Genomic DNA, 19,022 nt, shown 5'->3' on the forward strand with positions numbered 1-19,022 from the left:
CCCCCCCCGGCCCTGCCCCCTTCCCCGGGCACCCCCCCATCCTGCCCCCCTATACACCCCCCGGCCCCCGCCCCGCGCGCCCGCCGGCCAGGCCGCAGGCCCCAGGCTCCCGCAGCTGGCGCCGCCCCCGTGGCCCGCCCGGTCCCTACCCGCTTCCGAGCCCGAGCTGAGGTCGGGCGGGGCCGGCCCGTCGCGGGCGGCGCGGGGCCCGGGCGGGGAGAGCTGCAGGATGGGCCGGCGGCCCGGCGCCGCGCGACCCTTCTTCCCCATGGCGCGCGGTGCGGCCTGGGCCGGGGGCGGGGCGCGAGATGGCGCGCGGGGCGTGTGACGACACCGCGGGGCGGGGCCGGGCCAGGGGGCGTGTGACGACACGGCGGGGCTTGGCCAGAGCCGGGGTGGGGTGGAGGTGTGACGACACGACGGGGCGGGGCTTGGCCAGAGCTAGGTGGCCATTTGCGGGGGGGAGGGGGGCTTGCGCCTGCGCCCCCAGCCCGCGCAGGGAGCGGCTGAGCCCTGCCCTACAGCCCCGGCGCAAGGAGCCAGTCCCTCTGGGTCAGTCCAGAAACCCCTGACCCCGTTAGGCCCAGCTCAGAAGCTTCCCTCTGGCTCTAGCCGCCCACACTTAACCTCCCTTGGCCCCTCCTGTCATTTGTCCTCCAGCCGCTCACACCTGGCTCGCTTCTTAAGGACAGGGGCTGTCCATGGTCATTTGGTGCTAGATGCCAAGTGTCCAGGCAATGGGAGAGGCCGTTGTCTTCTGGGACTCTCCGTGGGCATGAGGGGACAGGCAGCTAAGCGTCAGTCACACCTGGATCTCTGGGCTTCTGCAACAAGCATACAACCCTTTCCCACCACCTAACCAGGGGAAACCGAGGCACACAATATTAATCAAAAATATTACAAAAAAATCTCAGTCACAAACTCCCCCACTTCCCTCGTTGAAGGAGGGTTTGAGCCAAGCTGCCCAGAGAACATGAGTGCCCAGGCCCAAGGAGATGGTTTGACTTGAAAGTAGAGTCCTTGACTCGGAAGTCAGTGAGGATCTTCAGCTGAGCAAAAGCTGCAAGAGGAGGTGGGATAGCACAAATTAACACTGCTGGGATGGGGTGGGGTTCTCCCTGGGGAACAGAAGGGTGGCTGGCTGTTGGTCCAATGTGCTGTCGCTGGGTCATGAAGTACACAGGACCTCAGCACTTCTGTCTTCAGGAGACGCAGCAGAGAAGTCAGACCCTGGGGTGGTGGAATGAAGTGGTTACCTGCTGATCTTTATTCAGCCACTAACTAACTGTCTGCCTGAGCTGAAGTTGGATGAATGGTGCACATTGCTGAGCAGCAAGTGATGGGGAAAATCCACCCCCCACCCCGCCATATGCCTTAACCTAAGTTATATAGGCTAATTCAACCATGAGTGACCAACCTGGGTGCAGCACTGAGTGGGTGAGGTTCCTTGGCAGGTCACAGTTGATGACCAGAACAGACCCTTATCTTACATAGAATCATAGAATCTCAGGGTTGGAAGGGACCTCAGGAGGTCATCTAGTCCAACCCCCTGCTCAAAGCAGGACCAATCCCCAACTAAATCATCCCAGCCAGGGCTTTGTCAAGCCAGGCCTTAAAAACCTCTTAGGATGGAGATTCCACCACCTCCCTAGGTAACCCATTCCAGTGCTTCACCACCCTCCTAGTGAAAAAGTTTTTCCTAATATCCACCCTAAACCTCCCCCACTGCAACTTGAGACCATTACTCCTTGTTCTGTCATCTGCCACCACTGAGAACAGCTGAGCTTCATCCTCTTTGGAACCCGCCTTCAGGTAGTTGAAAGCAGCTATCAAATCCCCCCTCACTCTTCTCCAGACTAAACAAGCCCAGTTCCCTGAGCCTCTCCTCATAAATGGTGCTCCAGCCCCCTAATCATTTTTGTTGCCCTCCGCTGGACTCTTTCCAATTTTTCCACATCCTTCTTGTAGTGTGGGGCCCAAAACTGGACACAGTACTCCAGATAAGACCTCACTAATGTCGAATAGAGGGGAATGATCACGTCCTCAAGCTGTTGGCAATGCTCTTACTTATACAGCCCAAAATGCCATTAGCCTTCTTGGCAGCAAGGGCACCCTGTTGACTCATATCCAGCTTCTCATCCACCTAGGTCCTTTTCTGCAGAAGTGCTGCCTAGCCACTCAGTCCCTAGTCTATAGCCGTGCATGGGATTCTTCCATCCTAAGTGCAGGACTCTGCACTTGTCCTTGTTGAACCTTATCAGCCTCATACATGTGGCTAGGAACAATGCGCTTGGCTTGGGAATAAATTCTCCAGCAGGGCACGTGGGAAGAGGCGGATGTCAGCTAGGAACTCACTATTTCAAATCCTTTTGTGCTACAAATCCCAGCTGCCCACAGCCTTGCTTTGCAGATTGTCTCAAGGGGAATGCCAGGCAGGCAATGAGCCATTTCTTCTGACGCAGTGGCTGCTGCCTAGGACAGAAGAGCCAGACATGACCCAGCCGTGCCCCCTGCAAGCACTGGAGTCAGAGTCTAGGAACTGGTGCCCTGCATTCAGCACCTGCACCATGCAATGGGGGAAAATGTTCCCCTTTATGGGCACCTCTGTGCCTTTGGTTTCCTCCTTCCTTCTCCAGCCTCCTTTGTGCTTCTCTGCCTTATGTGATCTCACCTAGCCCCTCTGCACTTTCCAATTCCCACCTCCCTGGGTTCACAGGTAAAACCCTCAGCAATGAACTAACTAATGCTGACCCTTAACGTGCTGTCATCTGACTTTAGAGCAGATGCTCCATCAGGACAAAGGGGCTAAGAGAGAGAGTTTGTGCCCCCAGACAGACCCCTGCCTATCTGCAGACTCGGGCAGAGACAGCAGCAGCGAGACGCTGTTCATGTTTGGAAAGTTTTCTTCACGGCCACGAGGATTAGTAAATATTTGTATTGCTGCAGCACCTAGGACCCATAGATCATGGCCACGAGGTGCTGTGCAGACAGAACTAAGGGACAGTCCCTGCCCCAAGTGCTTACAATCTAAACAGAAACTAGTTTTAAAGGCAAGTTGAGATTCTGTCTCAGATTCTGAGTCTGCCCATCAAGCAGGTTGCTCCCGAATTAAGGAGTTTTCTTCTGCCGCTTAAGTGTTTACAGCTGAATGTGCAGAAGTTGTCAGCCGGCCCAAAACGCCAGAGGCCAGACCAGTCAGTTGTTACCCAGTCACCTGAGCGCTCGCACAGATGCCAAGCCAGTGCCCCTTAGCTGCAGCTTTGGGACACGCTCCTTTCAATGGCCTAACACAGCAATCTAAACTTAGGCTTGTAACAAAGTTTCATTTTATTAAAGATCATTCAAAAACGCCACAATAAATAAAGATGACAAACCCTTTCATTCCCATTTATAATACAGGCTAAGAACGACAGGACCTCCCGGCCAAAGGCATTCAGTAAAAACAGAAATGGAGGGAACTTGGGGTTTACGGAGTGTGGGAATTACAGCCCAATAAACTAACCCACTGTCTTCTTGATTGAAAGTGGTTACATCAAAGCGATACAGATTGGGTCTCCAACGCATTAAAAATAGAAGCTCTCCAATCCCCTGACTCGGACAGGGAATACTGTTTTTGGACCATTATGGAAAAATAGACTTTGTATTATAGCACCACCAGCCGCACATGGGGCAGGCATGTGACCCCGACCTTCCCACTCACGGTGACAGCCCCATGCATAAGGCCTGGTCACTGCAGAACATTGCAAGCTCTCCCTGGGGCTGGGTCTCCAGCCCCGTCAGGCCACGCAGACTGCTAGTTCCGGCGATATAAGAGATCTCGGGTTGCCGTGTCAACCTTTTGTTGGTAGTCCTCCAGTTTGTCCTGCACCTTCTGGTACAGCTAGGAGAGAAGAGTGAGGGCAGCCATAAGAGGAGATAGAGCAGCACCAGGGGACAGAACAGTCGCTTCCCCCCCTCAAGTCTCCACTTAGACCATCGTGATCACGCTGTCCCTTCGCAAGACCTGGCTCCTGCTGGTGGGAGAGCTACACCTGCTGTCAGCTCTGCTTTAGCCACCTCCACACCTTTTCCTCCGTTTCCCCTTCCCCTGACCCCATCGCCAGAAGCGTTTAGGACACAGATTACACAGGACACACCACGCAGCGTAGAATGACAGTACCCGCGGCTTGGCAGGAGCCGGGTGGGTTAGCGAATGGGGCAGCCTAGCTGTAGCCTCTGCCGAGAGGCCCCCTCAGCCCTGGAGGATGCAGAGAGCCTGTAGCAGGGTGCTAGGGCACAGTGCTCCCTCATCTCTGCCCGGCCACATTCACCTTGCTCCTGCAGCCCCCTTCCCGGGAGCCCCCTTCGGGCAAGGGGGTGCCCAGAACTGAGTGCTGCCATGCCAGAGTGCAGGACCTTCACCGCCCTGCTCCTCGCACGTTGCCTCTGCACACGCAGCCCAGAGCTGCAGGCTCCTTCGGCTTCCACCCCAGCCAATCGCTGCTCTGCTGGCCACTATCACCTGGTCTCGCAGCATTGCTGTTTTCCAGATTTCTCCCTGCTCTGGATTCCATAGGCACTATCCGTGCTCAGCCAAGCTAGAGCCTCTTTCCTGCCCAGCTCTCCCTGCCTTTGCTGGCAGAAACAACTTCTCATCTGGCTAGCCGGGACCCCCACCCACTCACGTACTGTTTACTCCCCTTTTCAACTCAGTCAGGAAGATTTCTAGTCACTCCATTCCCTGCATTAGCCCTCCGGGTACCCGCCCTCAGCCCACTGCCTCGCCATTCAGAATCTCACTATTGGCTGCCCTCCAGCCTCTTGGCAAAAGGGATTTAGAGACTAGAAATTCATTTAATAGACATGTAAAGTTCTGCGAGGCACAAATGCTTGTCAGCACAGACCGCAGTTCCCACCAATGGGAGCTGCAGAGTCGGCGCTCGGGCAGCACGTGGAGGTGTTTCCCCACCTCCCCCCCAAGATGTGCCAGCCGCTTCCAGGAGCAGCACGGAGCCAGGACAGGCAGGGAGCCCACCTTTACCCCGTTGGACTTTTAGTGACTAAAATCTCCCGGTTTGGCTTCAGTCGCCTCCAGGAGATAGAGCCTGATTCCGGGAGACTCGGGCGAAACCGGGAGGGTTTGCAACCCTAGCCAGGAGGAAGCTCATGGCACAGTGCTGCACCAGGCAGCACGGCACCAGTTTGGGCACACCGGCTTTTTTCCATACAGCTGAAGAGTCGTGAAGGAAGGGGGAGGTCCTTGCAGCAAGTCTCAGTGGCCTGGGGACTGTCTCTCACTCCCCTGCTAGGAGACATAGATGAGCAGTTCAGGCAAGATTTCCAGATACTCATTCCTATTCTGCCAACGCTTTTAAGCATCTTCTATTCCTCCTAGTGGCTCTTTTTCTGTTAAAGGCAGATCAGACTAAGCCTTGGCAGCCATCCATTTATCAGCAGGCTCCTACCTATTCCCTTCCTCCCCGGTGCACCTTGGTAATGCTCCCATTCCCTCGGGCAGAGCCACCCGGCTCAGGACTTTGGGTGGCAGCACCGTGGAGATGTACTCACCACAAAGCTGTGATGGTTTGTCGTGTTCTCTCCCAAGGCCTGAAGCAGCTGGTCAATAGCGGAGTATGGCAGCCACACCATTGGTGCTATAGCAGACAACGGACGCTAAAGGGAAGAGTAGCCATTAGGGGAAAAGTGACCGGCCAGTGGCAGAGCCAGCAGCAGAACCCACGTCTGCAGAGTCCCCGCCCAGTGCTCTAGCCACTGGGACACACTGCCTCTCCTTTAAACTGGTTTATGGTTACTGCAGAGATGCTTAGCAGCGTTACGGGCAAGGAGGAAGTCACACGGCAGCCAGATGTTGGCTTCGGAGGAGCTAGGAACCTGGTGATGTTCCCCGTTGTGTCACATTAACCCAGTCAGGAGGGTGCCATGGGTTAGTTCTTTGAAGAGCCTCACGTTCCTTCCAGGCATGTTACACAGACCCAGGATCAGTAATAGCACAGACGAACTGCCCCACCAACACACGCTTGAGCAGCACAGCGGAATGGGCTGGGCAGGGCTCCTCCGCATGGGCCTCACTCATGCTTCGGCCAGCAGCTCCACTACTGCCATGGGCACCTGCTGGGGTGGGCAATGGGGCCGCCACTTGCCCTTCCGCCGCCCTTCATCCAGCTCTGTATATAGGGAGGCGCTGCCCTAGAGGCGCAGCCAGAAGGGCTCTGCAGTGTGTAGCTGGGAGTCCCTCTTTGCAGGCCGGGCACTCTGGAGGAGCTGCCCTGAACCTTGGCTCTGAGCTGGCTGCCACCAGCTGCTAAGGCAGTGGGGAATGGTCGCAGGAGCGGGACTGGAGGGGGGGGGGGTGTTTCAGCCCTCGCCTACCTCAATCCCAAAGTGCTCGTGGCCCTTCCCCAGTAAGGCGTCCACATACTCCAACACCAAGTCCACGGCTTCCTCCAGGAGGGCGTAATTCAAGTAGAGGCGAAGGAGCTCAGCAGCATCCACCTTCTGCGAGCAAACAGAGTTAGTGATAGCCTGGGCCTAGGCTGTGAGGGGGTGTAGGAGTCACTCATGCCCTAGTAGCCACTGCCCAGAGCCCAGGTCCGGAGCCTCGGGACCAGCCACACACAGTCCCTGGGTCCAAGTCCCTTTCCGCCCCTGGTCCTGGCATGGCTGTTCCAAGCTATGTGGTCCCTGGGGAGGTTCCAGCGGCCGGGGTTCCCAGCGTGCTAAGTGGTCTGATCACACACCTGCAGCCAGGGCTCCCCAGGTTCTGCTGCCTGGGGCACTCAAAGCCACCAGATGGGCTGGGGATCTGCCCTCAGCACGGGGCAGGGTTTCACCTAAACCAGAGTAATCACACTCAGGGTTACATTTCCCACGGCACAAGCCTCTCACAGGTATGCACAGGGCCACGCAACAGCCTGGGATATGCTCTGGCTGAAGAACAAAAACTACTCTCCTCGCTCCTGCCCCTGCGTTCTTCGCCCAGGCTCCCCCCCCAAAAGCACCTGATTCTATTGTTACTCCCCTTTTTAAAACAGCCCTTGGGATCTTGCACCTGCTGGCTCTTGCCTCTCCAGGCTTCTGAATCTTCCTGCAATCACGCCCCCCGAGCAGCCCCCTTTCCGGCTCACTTGCCCCCCAGCGAAACCTTCCCAATACACTCACCCCACAAGCACCCTGCCCTAGTACAGCCCCACCCTCTGGTGCCCCCTAATACCTCCTAGCCCTTAGAATACACCCAATTTACAAGCACAGATAGTGGCTCATTCTCAGTTACACAACTTGCCTTACAACCTCACTGGATGAGCCAGGATAGAAAGAAGCGCTGTTCCTCTCCATTATACCCTGCTGGGCAAGGAACGACCACATGGGTCTGTTACTCAGACTGTACATGGCACACACGGGAACGAAGTTATGTCTGCCACGGAAAGCTTTTCTGGTTCCTGAGTGTACAGTTTCAGAAGTTTCTTTGCATTTCCCTTCCAAAGGGCCAAACATTTAGATGAAGCTACAGTGGCTTCACTGGAGAGGGACAAGTATAAGATTTCTGCAGAGAATACGGCTGCTTTTTGAAAAGGGGTTATAGCCACACTTCCAAGCTGACTAGAGTCATCTCCCCAGGAGCCAGAGAAATCCAAGTTTCCGAACGTGACACTGCAAAGCCACAGTCAGTCCATTGGCAACCCTTTTCACTCCCTCAACTATCTTCCTTTTGGGTTGAAATTCAAACCAAAGAAACAAACAAGTCTCCTTAGCTGAGTTCATACTAAGAACGAGTAATGGTTCCCCGATCAGCTGGGCCATTTTAAACTTCAACCGAGCTGAACTGATTTGGTGCACAAGGTAGCAGCAGCACAGGTAGTACCACCAGTGGCGAAGGTTGCCCAACACTTCCCAGGGTAAGACCCTGCTTTCAGTTGCTTATCACTTTGTCTAACTATTGTGCTGAAGTTTCCCGTGCTGAATGTTACTGGAAAGTTTCGTTTCTCAGGACAAGAGCAGCAACACCACACTTTTTTGCCCCATGATAAAAAATTCCTCCAACTCTTTTACAGGTAAGTTCTAGCACCTCCCTGCTCTGGACCAGTAGCTTGAAATTTGCCAGAGTGGGGGGAGGGGGTGACCATGGTGTCATGGATACGCCTTTTGCTCTCCCATAAACATCTGCCCAAATCCTCAGAAAGTCTCAGTTTGCACCTGGTCAGTAGAAGCTTGTTAAAAGTTTAACAGCTGAACTATTCAAAGATTCCATTTGCACTGAGCATGCTCCATCCCAGGGCTGTTTGACATTCCCTGCAATTGCTAGTCCAGGCAACCAGGCGCTGTGGCACGGTTTCTGCTGTCACAGTGCTCTCCCTGCTGGTGCCTAGGCCCCCAGTGAAGGGGAGAAGGAGGAAGCTATCCATCTAGAATTTAGAGGTGAGAAGATCTGGAGAGAAGAGGCACGAGACTGGGACAAGGACAGCTGTGAAACTCACTGGCAAGATGTAGATCTCATCCCCCTTTAGTGTCTGGCCCACACAAAGGATGACAACCTACTACTGCTACTAGGTCAGCATGATCCAACATGATGGAATAGCTGAATTTTCAGTTTGCTTTTACAAAACTTAGAAAACTACGTAAAAATTATGTTAAAAGAATAGTAAAACTGCAAAACAGAGCATGAGAGAGTTTCCCCTGAGCAAACTTAATTTGGCCTACTTGTAATTACAGTATCACATACTATTTTCCTCACAGCCCCTGCCTCATTCAGTGCACCCTCCACCCCTGAAGAGCCCCTACCCTCTCCAGGAGACCCCTGGCCCCCCAACATGCTCTCTCCCCTTGAAAGAACCTTCAAGAGCCACTGACAATGCACCCTCCTCTTCACTTCAAACCCATACAAGAGTCCTGGTATCCACGCCCCCCCCCCACACACACCACTCCCAGCAACCATCTAAGTTCCTTATCCCGAAGCCCCATCCACACCCTACACAGCAGCCTCCCCTCCCCGCGCTGACCTCCTGCCCTTCCACACCCCCAAACACAGCAGCCTCTTCAACAGGGAAAGTTACTCCTCCCAGACCCTAACTTCTGATGCCTCCCCACACCCTCTGCAGCCTGACCAAACCCAAGATGTAGCCAAGCTGCCCTGTTCACCTGGCTTTGTAGCAGATAAGAAAGTTGCCTGTTTCCAAGGCTGGGGAAGGGGAAGTCTAGTTTGGAGATCAGACTCTTTGGCCCTTGAAATTATTTTAGTTTGGTTTGGCTTCTGAACTACAATAGGAGCGCGATAAACTGCATGAGCACAAAATTCCTGACCAGCAGATGTACTGGAAGCAATCACAGCCACACAATTGTCTCTCCCCCTTCTCCTTCCTTCGACGTAGACACAGAAATATTTACCTTGTAACTGTTGATAAGCCAGTTGGGCAGCGGCACCCCATGAGAGAGGAGCTTGTTGATTACACAGTGATGATACAGATGGTTCTGGGATTTGTATCTGTCCAGGTAGGAAGATAACAGCCGCCAGGCTTCATCTGTTGCACTAGAAGACAGGATAGAGTACATCATTTTCTACTTCTGCGCTTAGACTGCAATGGGGTAGCTTGTGCATTACCAGCTGTGCGTTAGTCCCCAATAGATACATGGAAAAGAGCAATCACAGAGACCTGGAGCTGAAAGGGGGCAGCCAACTGGAGATGAGCTTGTAGCAAGAGTTAGAAGTAAGAAAGGAAATGCAATGTTGTCAAGTACCAGCAGTCCTAGTGCTGGTTTTACCTGAGGTGTGACCAGGCCAACAGCACGTGCTTAATGCCTGCATTTAAAACAGTGCATTTACAAGTACACCTCTACCCCGATATAACTCTGTCCTTAGGAGCCAAAAAAATCTTACCACGTTATAGGTGAAACCGCGTCATATCAAACTTGCTTTGATCCGCCAGAGCGCACAGCCCCGCCCCCCGGAGCGCTGCTTTACCACGTTATATCCGAATTCGTGTTATATTGGGTCGTGTTATATCGGGGTAGAGGTGTACACCTAAGTGAGGTATAGAGGAAAGGCAAACACACGCTTTGCTGCTGCTTGTGTGTGGCTGGAGCCTTGGGGCGTGTTTGGATTACACTGCCAGAGTGCCATCCACTTCCGCAAAAGCTTCGATGCTACAGGGTTCCCTCTGAAGCAGCTGCAATCCTGGGATTTTTATGAATCCGCGAATCTTGGTTTTGGTAAGAGATTTTTACCACAAGAAGCTGCAGCAACGTCTACCTTTGAAGAGCAGCCCTGAACAGTCTCTTCCAGGAAGAACAAGCACCCTTACCTGGACTCCTTGGTGGTAATGACAGAGGAGAGCTGGTTTGCTGCTAGCCAATCCCAGGCCTCTGCCTGAGCCGCTTCCCCGCCGAACTGCAGTTTGATGCATCTGGAACACACAACATCCAGCATCATACACTGCACGCTGCACACAAAGCTGGGGTCCCCATGCCCTCCCCTCCCACAGCTACACCATGAAACTGTTCAGTCAGGTTGGTCCTCCCCGATGCAGTTATACTCCCAGCAGTTCCTGGCTTAGCTGGTATAACAGGAGATGCAGTGGTAACCACTTGGTTGAAGTTAAACTCTGCAGATAGGTCAATTTAAAAAAACATAATCACTCCCTAGCTCCTAAGTGACAAGAGCCCCTCAATAACCAACCTGACCCAAACAAACGTGACCTGTTCTGCAGGCACTAGCAAAAGCCAGGACACGAAGCATGGGAGCATAGTCTGCATGTGCCAACAAGCCGGAATGGCCTCTCAAGCACTCCTAGCACGGCCCCCTTGTGATTCCAATACACCCCTGTGGAATCACAGCATTTGCCGGCGTGAAAAGAAATGCTGCAGAAGTACTCCAGGTGTATTCCAGTCTCTCTCTCTCTCTCTAACGTAAGGGAAGCCAGCCCCACATGTGCTCCAGCAGGCACAGTTTGAGAACAGCTGAGCTACAGTGAGGAAAGCCTCTTTGCACTCAGTGAACATCAATGCTGTCAGCCCCAGAGCCCAGACACCCCGTGTCAGAGCCACGACGCCAGGAAGGATTTAAAACACTCCTGTTTTGATGTTTTCTGATTTTTAGATCTTAGGGGGCAGCCCCTCACTCCTGATGTGTGTTGAAGATCCTTTTAGGTTGAAAATTCAAGCTTAGATGCACACACAAGTGTGGGACTCCCCCACAGCAGCTTGAGGGGGTGGCTCTTAGCCCTCCCCACCCCAGGAGTGAGGAGAGGGTATCACTAACCATCTCCTTCCCTTTTGCTGATCCCTGCCCTCCTCAGTTAAACCCAGCTGTTTCCAAGAGCACAACTAACACACACCTAAAAATCGCAGGCTTCTGAGACAGCTGAGAGTTGACAGGCCAGGTCATAATTCCACAAAGCTTATGCAATACAAGTTCTTCAGCATTCGTGTTATACAACCTTAAAAGCATGATAACGTGTCACATACTTGAAAGCCAGTCCCTCAAAGACAGGTGTCAGGGGGAGTTTGAAGGTCTGGCAGAGCGAGACAGCTGTGTCAAAGAGGCCAGCCTGAACCAAGAGGGTGACCATTTCCTCTGGCGAAGAGCTTCCTGCGCAAACAGAACACCCAGTCAGCGCATGCCGCAAACGGACCAGTCACACACACCTTCTTAAAATGCAACACTGCAGCATGGAACAACGCCTTACTGAGGGATTCACGAGCTACACTGGGTAATATCTTAGAAGACAGGAAATTCTCCACAAGGCAACATTAGACTGCAAAGTGGCAGGGTTATAAACAGTGTAAATAAAAAAAGTGTTAGGAGACTCTGGGAATTACAGAAAAACAAGTCTGACTTCGGTGCCCGGTAAACTGGCTGAAACAGTAACTCAAAGACTAGGAAAGTTTGATGGACTCTTTAACCTCATTCTCTTAAACTGCTGGACTTCTTAAGATATATTAAAAAAAACAAACAAAACAAACAAAAAACCCAGCCCGAGGCAGAGTGCAAGCATAGAAAGAAAGCCTCAGCCTAAATGTTTGGCAAAATTATAACTGATCAAAACAGATTATAACCAAAAAGTGTTCAGCAAGTTTACCCATAGGCGTCGTTCGGCTGTAAACCAAAACCCTGCTTGCCTCTTGGTAGCAGGGAAGAAGATCGATGGGGATATTCTTACTCTTAGGTGGTGTTTGTACTATGCTGACAGCCATCAATATTACAGGCTAACGAGTGATCCTGCCTGCCTCTGAGGTGGAACACAGCAGTGTTCAACAGCACAAAGAAACAAGTGTATTGGTTCTGGACAGTAAGTGAAAAATACTGTATCCAATTAAAACTGCAGGAGACATTAAGGAGGCAGAAGGTAATTACTTGAGCTGGAATTTATCTAGGAGAAGAGCCACCTACTCTTGAGAGATTTAACCTCCCCCTACCTGCAATTTGCCTAGACTTCTGAATGACAACAGCAAAGAAAGTGACTAACAGCAGCAATGCCCCAGACATTTAGCTGGTGCACTGGTTAAAGAATAGACTGAAGAGATGCTCACAATTCATACTTGTAGCAGCCTAGAAGGGACCACTGATCATCTAGTCTGACCTCTTAACACAAGTCAGAGAACTGCCCCCAAACAATCCCTAGAGCAGAGCTTTTAGAAAAACATCCAGTCTTGACTTAAAAATTGTCAGTGATGGAGACTCCACCATGACCCTTGGTAAATTGTTTCAACGGTTAATTACTCTCATTGTTAAAAATGTAAGTGTTATTTCCAGTCTGCATTTGTCTAGCTTCAACTTCCAGTCTTTGGATTGTGTTAGACATTTCTCTGCTCGATTGAAGAGCTCATGATTAACTATCTGTTCCCAGTGCAGATACTTAGGCCAGGTCTACACTACCCCCCTAATTCGAACTAAGGTACGCAACTTCAGCTACGTGAATAACGTAGCTGAAGTTCAAAGTACCTTAGTTCGAATTAGTTCGAACTTACCTTGGTCCACACGCGGCAGGCAGGCTCCCCCGTCGACTCCGCGGTACTCCTCTCGGCGAGCTGGAGTACCGCAGTCGACGGCGAGCACTTCCGGGTTCGACTTATCGCGTCCAGACTAGACGCGATAAGTCGAACCCAGAAGTTCGATTTCCAGCCGTCGAACTAGCGGGTAAGTGTAGCCAAGGCCTTAGAGACTGTGATCAAGTCACCCCCTAACCTTCGCTTTGTTAAGCTAACTAGATTGAGGCCTGGTCTACACTAGGCGTTTATGTCGAAGTTAGCGCCGTTACATCGAATTAACCCTGCACCCGTCCACACCGCGAAGGTATTTAGTTCGACATAGAGGTCTCTTTAATTCGACTTCTGTACTCCTCCCCGACGAGGGGAGTAGCGCTAAAATCGACATGGCCATGTCGAATTAGGCTAGGTGTGGATGGAAATCGACGCTAATAGCTCCAGGAGCTATCCCACAGTGCACCACTCTGTTGACGCTCTGGACAGCAGTAAGAGCTCGGATGTTCTGAACTGCCACACAGGAAAAGCCCCGGGAAAATTTGAATTTGAATTCCTTTTCCTGTCTGGCCAGTTTGAATCTCATTTCCTGTCTGGACATCGTGGCGAGCTCAGCAGCACTGGCAACGATGCAGAGCTCTCCAGCACTGATGGCAGTGCAATCTCAGAATAGAAAGAGGGCCCCAGCATGGACTGATCGGGAAGTCTTGGATCTCATCGCTGTGTGGGGCGATGAGTCCGTGCTTTCCGAGCTGCGATCCAAAAGACGGAATGCAAAGATCTATGAGAAGATCTCTAAAGACATGGCAGAGAGAGGATACAGCCGGGATGTAACGCAGTGCCGCGTGAAAATCAAGGAGCTGAGGCAAGGCTACCAGAAGACCAAAGAGGCAAACGGACGCTCCGGATCCCATCCCCAGACATCCCGTTTCTACGAGGCACTGCATTCCATCCTCGGTGCGGCCGCCACCACTACCCCACCACTGACTGTGGACTCTGAGGATGGGATAGTGTCCACGGCCGGATCCTCGGACATGTTAGCGGACGGGGAAGATGAGGAAGGAGATGAGGAGGACGAGGCAGTCGACAGCGCTCACAACGCTGATTTCCCCGACAGCCAGGATCTCTTCATCACCCTTACAGAGATCCCCTACCAACCCTCCCCAGCCGTTACCCCGGACACAGAATCTGGTGAAGGATCATCCAGTAAGTGTTGTAAACATCTAAACATTTATTTGTAACAGAACATGATTATTAACAATGTAAAAAATGGGTTTCTCATGATTAGTTTGAATAACTTAACGGTTCAGTCATGGGCAGTGCAAGTATTTCAAAAAAATCTAGCAATGTCCGGTTTTGCATGATTGTCCTGCCCAAGCCGCTCTACTGTTTAGTCCCTGCTACTGCAGCTACAGTAAGATGCGGTCTATATGTCCGGGGATGGAGCAGAAATCCTCCTGGGACATCTCAAGGAAGCTCTCCTGCAGGTAATTTGAAATCCGCTGCATTAGGTTCTTGGGGAGAGCGGCCTTATTGGGTCCTCCGTAGTAGGACACGTTGCCGCGCCACGAGACTAGCAAGTACTCCGGAATCATTGCTTGGCACAGCATGGCGGCATACGGCCCTGGTCTTTGAAGGCTTTCCCGGAGCATTCTCTGTCTGTCGCTCTCAGAGATCCTCATGAGGGTGATGTCGCTCATGAAGACCTGCTTTGAATGAGGTAGGGGAATGTTAGTGTTGGCTGGTTTGCAGCCACGCGGTGGAGGCGGGAAAGGGTCAGCCGAAAGGGATCGTTCCCGGGGACAGCCGCGAGGGTGTGGGACAGGAGCAAACTTCCTGCTTGCCGGATTGCTGGCAGCAGGGACCGACATTGATTTCAATGTGAAATGAGGCCATTGCTAATATTAAAGTTTTAAGCTGCCACGAATCTACGGCTTACCATGTCTGCCTGCAACAGAAATTCCGTTGTCCTGACAGGGTTCTCAAAAGTGCTCTGCAAAACCACAGACACTGAATGCGAAGGCCGAGAATTCGACCTTGTGCTGAGTGCGCATGTGATAGGTGCTGTGCATGGTCCTGTTCACAGAGAAAGACTATGTTCTTTGTTCACAACTACATTTATCTTTCTGAGGAATTCACTCCCTTTTTCCCATTCCCACAGCCCCATCTGCGACTGTCTCACAACCTAGCCTGTCATCACACTCCCAGAGGCTAGGGAGGATTAGGCATAAGAAGAAGAGGACACGGGAGGACATGTTCTCCGAGCTTATAGCCTGCTCCAGAGCCCAGGCAGCACAGCAGACCCAGTGGCGGGAGAACTTGTCCCAAATGCACCAAGCCAACATGGATCGGGAGGAGAGGTGGCGTCAGGAAGACCAGCAGGCGACTCAAACCCTGCTTGGACTACTGAGGGAGCAAACGGACACGCTCCGGCGCCTTGTGGATGTTCTGCAGGAACGGAGGCAGGAGGACAGAGCCCCGCTGCAGTCCATCTCTAACCGCCCTCCCCCGCCACCAAGTCCCATACTCCCTTCACCCAAAGTGCACAGAAGGAGAGGCGGCAGAGTCCCTGCTAACTCTCACTGCACCCCTGCAGAGAGCTCGAGCAGCAGAAGGCTCTCAGTCCCCAAAGTTTGACAAGTTCTTTCCTTCCCGCCTGACACAAGCCCCCGTCCAAGTTTCACTTCCCAGTCCCCTGTGTAGTTGTTAATAAAAAATATGTTTCTGTTAACTACTGTTTCCATCATGTTCTTTTGGAGGAGGAGGGGAAAGGGGGTTGGTAATTGGACAGGACAGTCACCTTTGGCAGGGTACATAGTCGGGGGCAGGCACAGCAGCAGGGCACATACATAGTGCAGTGATGCAGTGACTACTTACCCTGGTTAGTCTGGGAGGTTCTTTTCATGTTATGTGGTGGGGGGTGGGTTGCTCTGTGACTTTGTGGCAGGGGAGGGCAGTTAGAGATCTGAAGCGGCGGTCCTTAGGCAGGATCACAGAGCCACACAGCAGGGGATCTGTAAGCGTCCCCCCCCTGCCACAAAGTCACATAGACCCCCCATACACACAGTCCCTATCAGGAGGGGTGACAGGCTCCGTTGAAAGAACCATCCCACCGCAGCGGAGCCTGTCAGTCCTTCAGTTTAGAAGCTGCATTCGCGCGACTACACTACACCCGCTCCGCACCACAGTCTGCGTCCCAGTTTTAAAAAATTCCCGCGAAAACAGTATTAAAGAAAACGGTGTGCTTTAACAAAGTAGAACTATTTTTATTTTGAAACGTGTGTTGGAAGTGGGGTGAAGGCTTCTCTGTACACAAAATTAGAAAGTCACAGGTTACCCTGCTCACTCAGGAACTTTGCTTTCAAAGCCTCCCGGATGCACAGCGCTTCCCGCTGGTCTCTTCTAATCGCCCGGCTGTCTGGCTGTGAGTAATCAGCAGCCAGGCTAATTTCCTCAACCTCCCACCCCGCCATAAAGGTCTCCCCCTTGCTCTCACAGAGATTGTGGAGCACACAGCAAGCTGCTATAACAATGGGGATATTGGTTTCGCTGAGATCACAGCGAGTCATCAAGCTTCTCCATCTCCCCTTGAGACGTCCAAAAGCACACTCCACCACCATTCTGCACTTGCTCAGCCGGTAGTTGAAGAGTTCTTTTTCAGTGTCCAGGGCACCTGTATAGGGCTTCATGAGCCAGGGCATTAGCGGGTAGGCTGGGTCCCCGAGGATGACTATAGGCATCTGCACATCCCCAACAGTTATTTTGTGGTCCGGGAAGTAAATACCTTGCCGCAGCCGTCTAAACAGACCAGAGTTCCTGAAAACACGAGCGTCATGAACCTTGCCCGGCCATCCCACGTAGATGTTGGTAAAACGTCCCCTGTGGTCCACCAGTGCTTGCAGCACCATGGAAAAGTAGCCCTTTCTGTTAATGTACTGGGTGGCCTGGTGGTCCGGTGCCAGGATAGGGATGTGAGTTCCATCTATGACCCCACCGCAGTTTGGGAATCCCATCGCTGCGAAGCCATCTATGATCGCCTCCACGTTTCCCAGGGTCACTACCTTTGGCAGCAGTACATCAACGATTGCCTTGGCTACTTGCATCACAACAACCCCCACGGTAGATTTGCCCACCCCAAACTGGCTCGCGACTGACCGGTAGCTGTCAGGCGTTGCAAGCTTCCAGAGGGCTATGGCCACTCGCTTATGGACAGTCAGGGCTGGTCGCATCCGGGTGTCATTGCGCTTCAGGGCAGGGGACAGCAACTCACAAAGTTCAAGGAAAGTTCCCTTCCGCATGCGGAAGTTTCGCAGCCACTGTGATTCATCCCAGACCTGCAGCACTATGCGGTCCCACCACTCAGTGCTTGTTTCCCGTGCCCAGAATCGCCGTTCCACGGCATCAACATGACCCATTGCCACCGTGATGTCCTCGGCGCTGGGTCCCCTGCTTTCTGAGAGGTCTGTGCTACTCTCACACTTCAGGCCATCACCGCGTTGACGTAGCCTCCTCGCCTGACTTTTCTGCATCTGCCTCAGGGCAACCTGTATGATAAGCTGCGAGGCGTTGAGAGCGGCCACAACTGCAGCGATGGTTGCAGCGGGCTCCATGCTCACAGTGCTGTGGCGTCCGCGCTGTCAATGACTTGAAAAGTGCGCGAAATGATTTCCCGCCGGCGCTTTCAGGGAGGGAGGGAGGGCGGGAGTGATGGACGGATGACGACAGTTACCCAAAAGCACCCTGGCCCCTTTTTTTTTTTTACCCAGAAGGCATTTGCGGCTCCACCCAGAATTCCAATGGGCGGCGGGGACTCCGGGAACTATGGGATAGCTGCCCTCCGTGCACCGCTTCCAATGTCGACGCTTTCCCCGTTAGTGTGGACTCACAAAGTCGAATTACTGTCCTTAGTGTGGACACACACGTTCGACTTTGCAATATCGATTCCAAATATTCGATTTAAGTAAAATCGAACTACTCTCGTAGTGTAGACAAGGCCTGAGCTCTTTGGGCAAGTCTATACTGCAATTAGACACCCACGGCTGGCCCGTGCAGGCTGACTCAGGCTTGTGGGGTTCAGGCCATGGGGCTGTTTAATTGTGGTGTGTATGTTGGGGTCTGGGCTGCACCTAGGGTTGCCAACTTTGATTGGACATATTCCTGGAGGTTTCCTCAGATGACATCTTTAATTAAAGATTAATCTTTAATTCCTGGAGACTCCAGGACAATCCTGGAGGGTTGGCAACCCTAGCTGCAGCCCAGGCTTCGGCACTCTGCAAGGCGGGAGGGTCCCAGAATTCCAGCTTCAGCCTGAGCCCAAACAAACACCACAAGTAAACAGCCCCTTAAGCCCGAGCCCTGCGAGTCCAAGTCAGCAGTGGGTTTTTAATTGCAGTGTAAACACACCCTTTGAGTCTCTCACTATAAAGCAAATTTTCTAATCCTGTAACCATTCTCCTGACTCTTCTCTGAACCCTCTCCCATTTACAAACACCCCTTGTAGGTTTCCCATTCCAGTACAGCCAGGTCCATCCCTGGTTCGCTTGTGAGATCTGACGAGATCACAAGACAACGTGGCTGCAGGTGCAAAACAGTTTCACATCACCCCTCCGTGCGTACGAACTACACCCCGACTCTCTAAAAGCAGCGCGGAGCTGTGGACCAATATCCCACCCCTACCTGCAACAGCCGCTGTCGATGGGTCATGCTGCGCAAGAGTTAGTCGGATGTGAGCCAACATGCACTCCTTCTCCAAATCCTCCAGCTCCAAGATTTCTATCTGGCGTGCTGCTGTACAGAACAGATGTTTATTTAGAGAAGCCCAGTGCGGGCCAGATGCTTTACAGACAACAGGGATGGGAAAGGCCCTGCTTTACAGAGCTTATGGTCTAAACAGTCAATAGATAGAGGAAGATTGAGATGCAACCTACCAGTGACTGAACAGAGCATTTAGGATATATGTCTACATTGTAATCTGGTGGGGTGATTACAGCGCGCGTAGACAGCTCTGACCTAGCACGAGACTCGATTATCTAGTTAAATCAAAACTATCTCAG

General features: G+C 52.5%; 2 protein-coding genes across 4 annotated transcripts in view; both read right to left on the bottom strand.

Moving 5' to 3' along the window:
• The window catches only part of FNBP4 (formin binding protein 4), a 29,338-nt gene extending 29,044 nt beyond the window's left edge, over positions 1-294 (bottom strand). For both annotated transcript variants that reach the window (XM_034762145.1, XM_034762144.1), the window contains exon 1: positions 150-294. In XM_034762145.1, the coding sequence (XP_034618036.1) occupies positions 150-270 (121 nt within the window). In that variant the 5' untranslated portion in view covers positions 271-294. The remainder of the gene's footprint in view (positions 1-149) is intronic.
• A 3,015-nt stretch (positions 295-3,309) lies between these two features.
• NUP160 (nucleoporin 160) overlaps positions 3,310-19,022 on the bottom strand; it is a 59,373-nt gene continuing 43,660 nt past the window's right edge. The window contains exons 30-36 of one of the 2 annotated variants that reach the window (XM_034762147.1): positions 18,646-18,756; positions 11,455-11,578; positions 10,293-10,394; positions 9,379-9,520; positions 6,370-6,495; positions 5,548-5,652; positions 3,310-3,880 (exon numbers count right to left, since the gene is read on the bottom strand). In XM_034762147.1, coding sequence (XP_034618038.1) covers positions 3,794-3,880; positions 5,548-5,652; positions 6,370-6,495; positions 9,379-9,520; positions 10,293-10,394; positions 11,455-11,578; positions 18,646-18,756 — 797 coding nt within the window. In that variant the 3' untranslated portion in view covers positions 3,310-3,793. The remainder of the gene's footprint in view (positions 3,881-5,547; positions 5,653-6,369; positions 6,496-9,378; positions 9,521-10,292; positions 10,395-11,454; positions 11,579-18,645; positions 18,757-19,022) is intronic. The other variant, XM_034762148.1, reaches the window with a different exon arrangement.

This window comes from Trachemys scripta, chromosome 2 (assembly GCF_013100865.1).
Source record: "Trachemys scripta elegans isolate TJP31775 chromosome 2, CAS_Tse_1.0, whole genome shotgun sequence".
Lineage (NCBI taxonomy): Eukaryota > Metazoa > Chordata > Testudines > Emydidae > Trachemys > Trachemys scripta.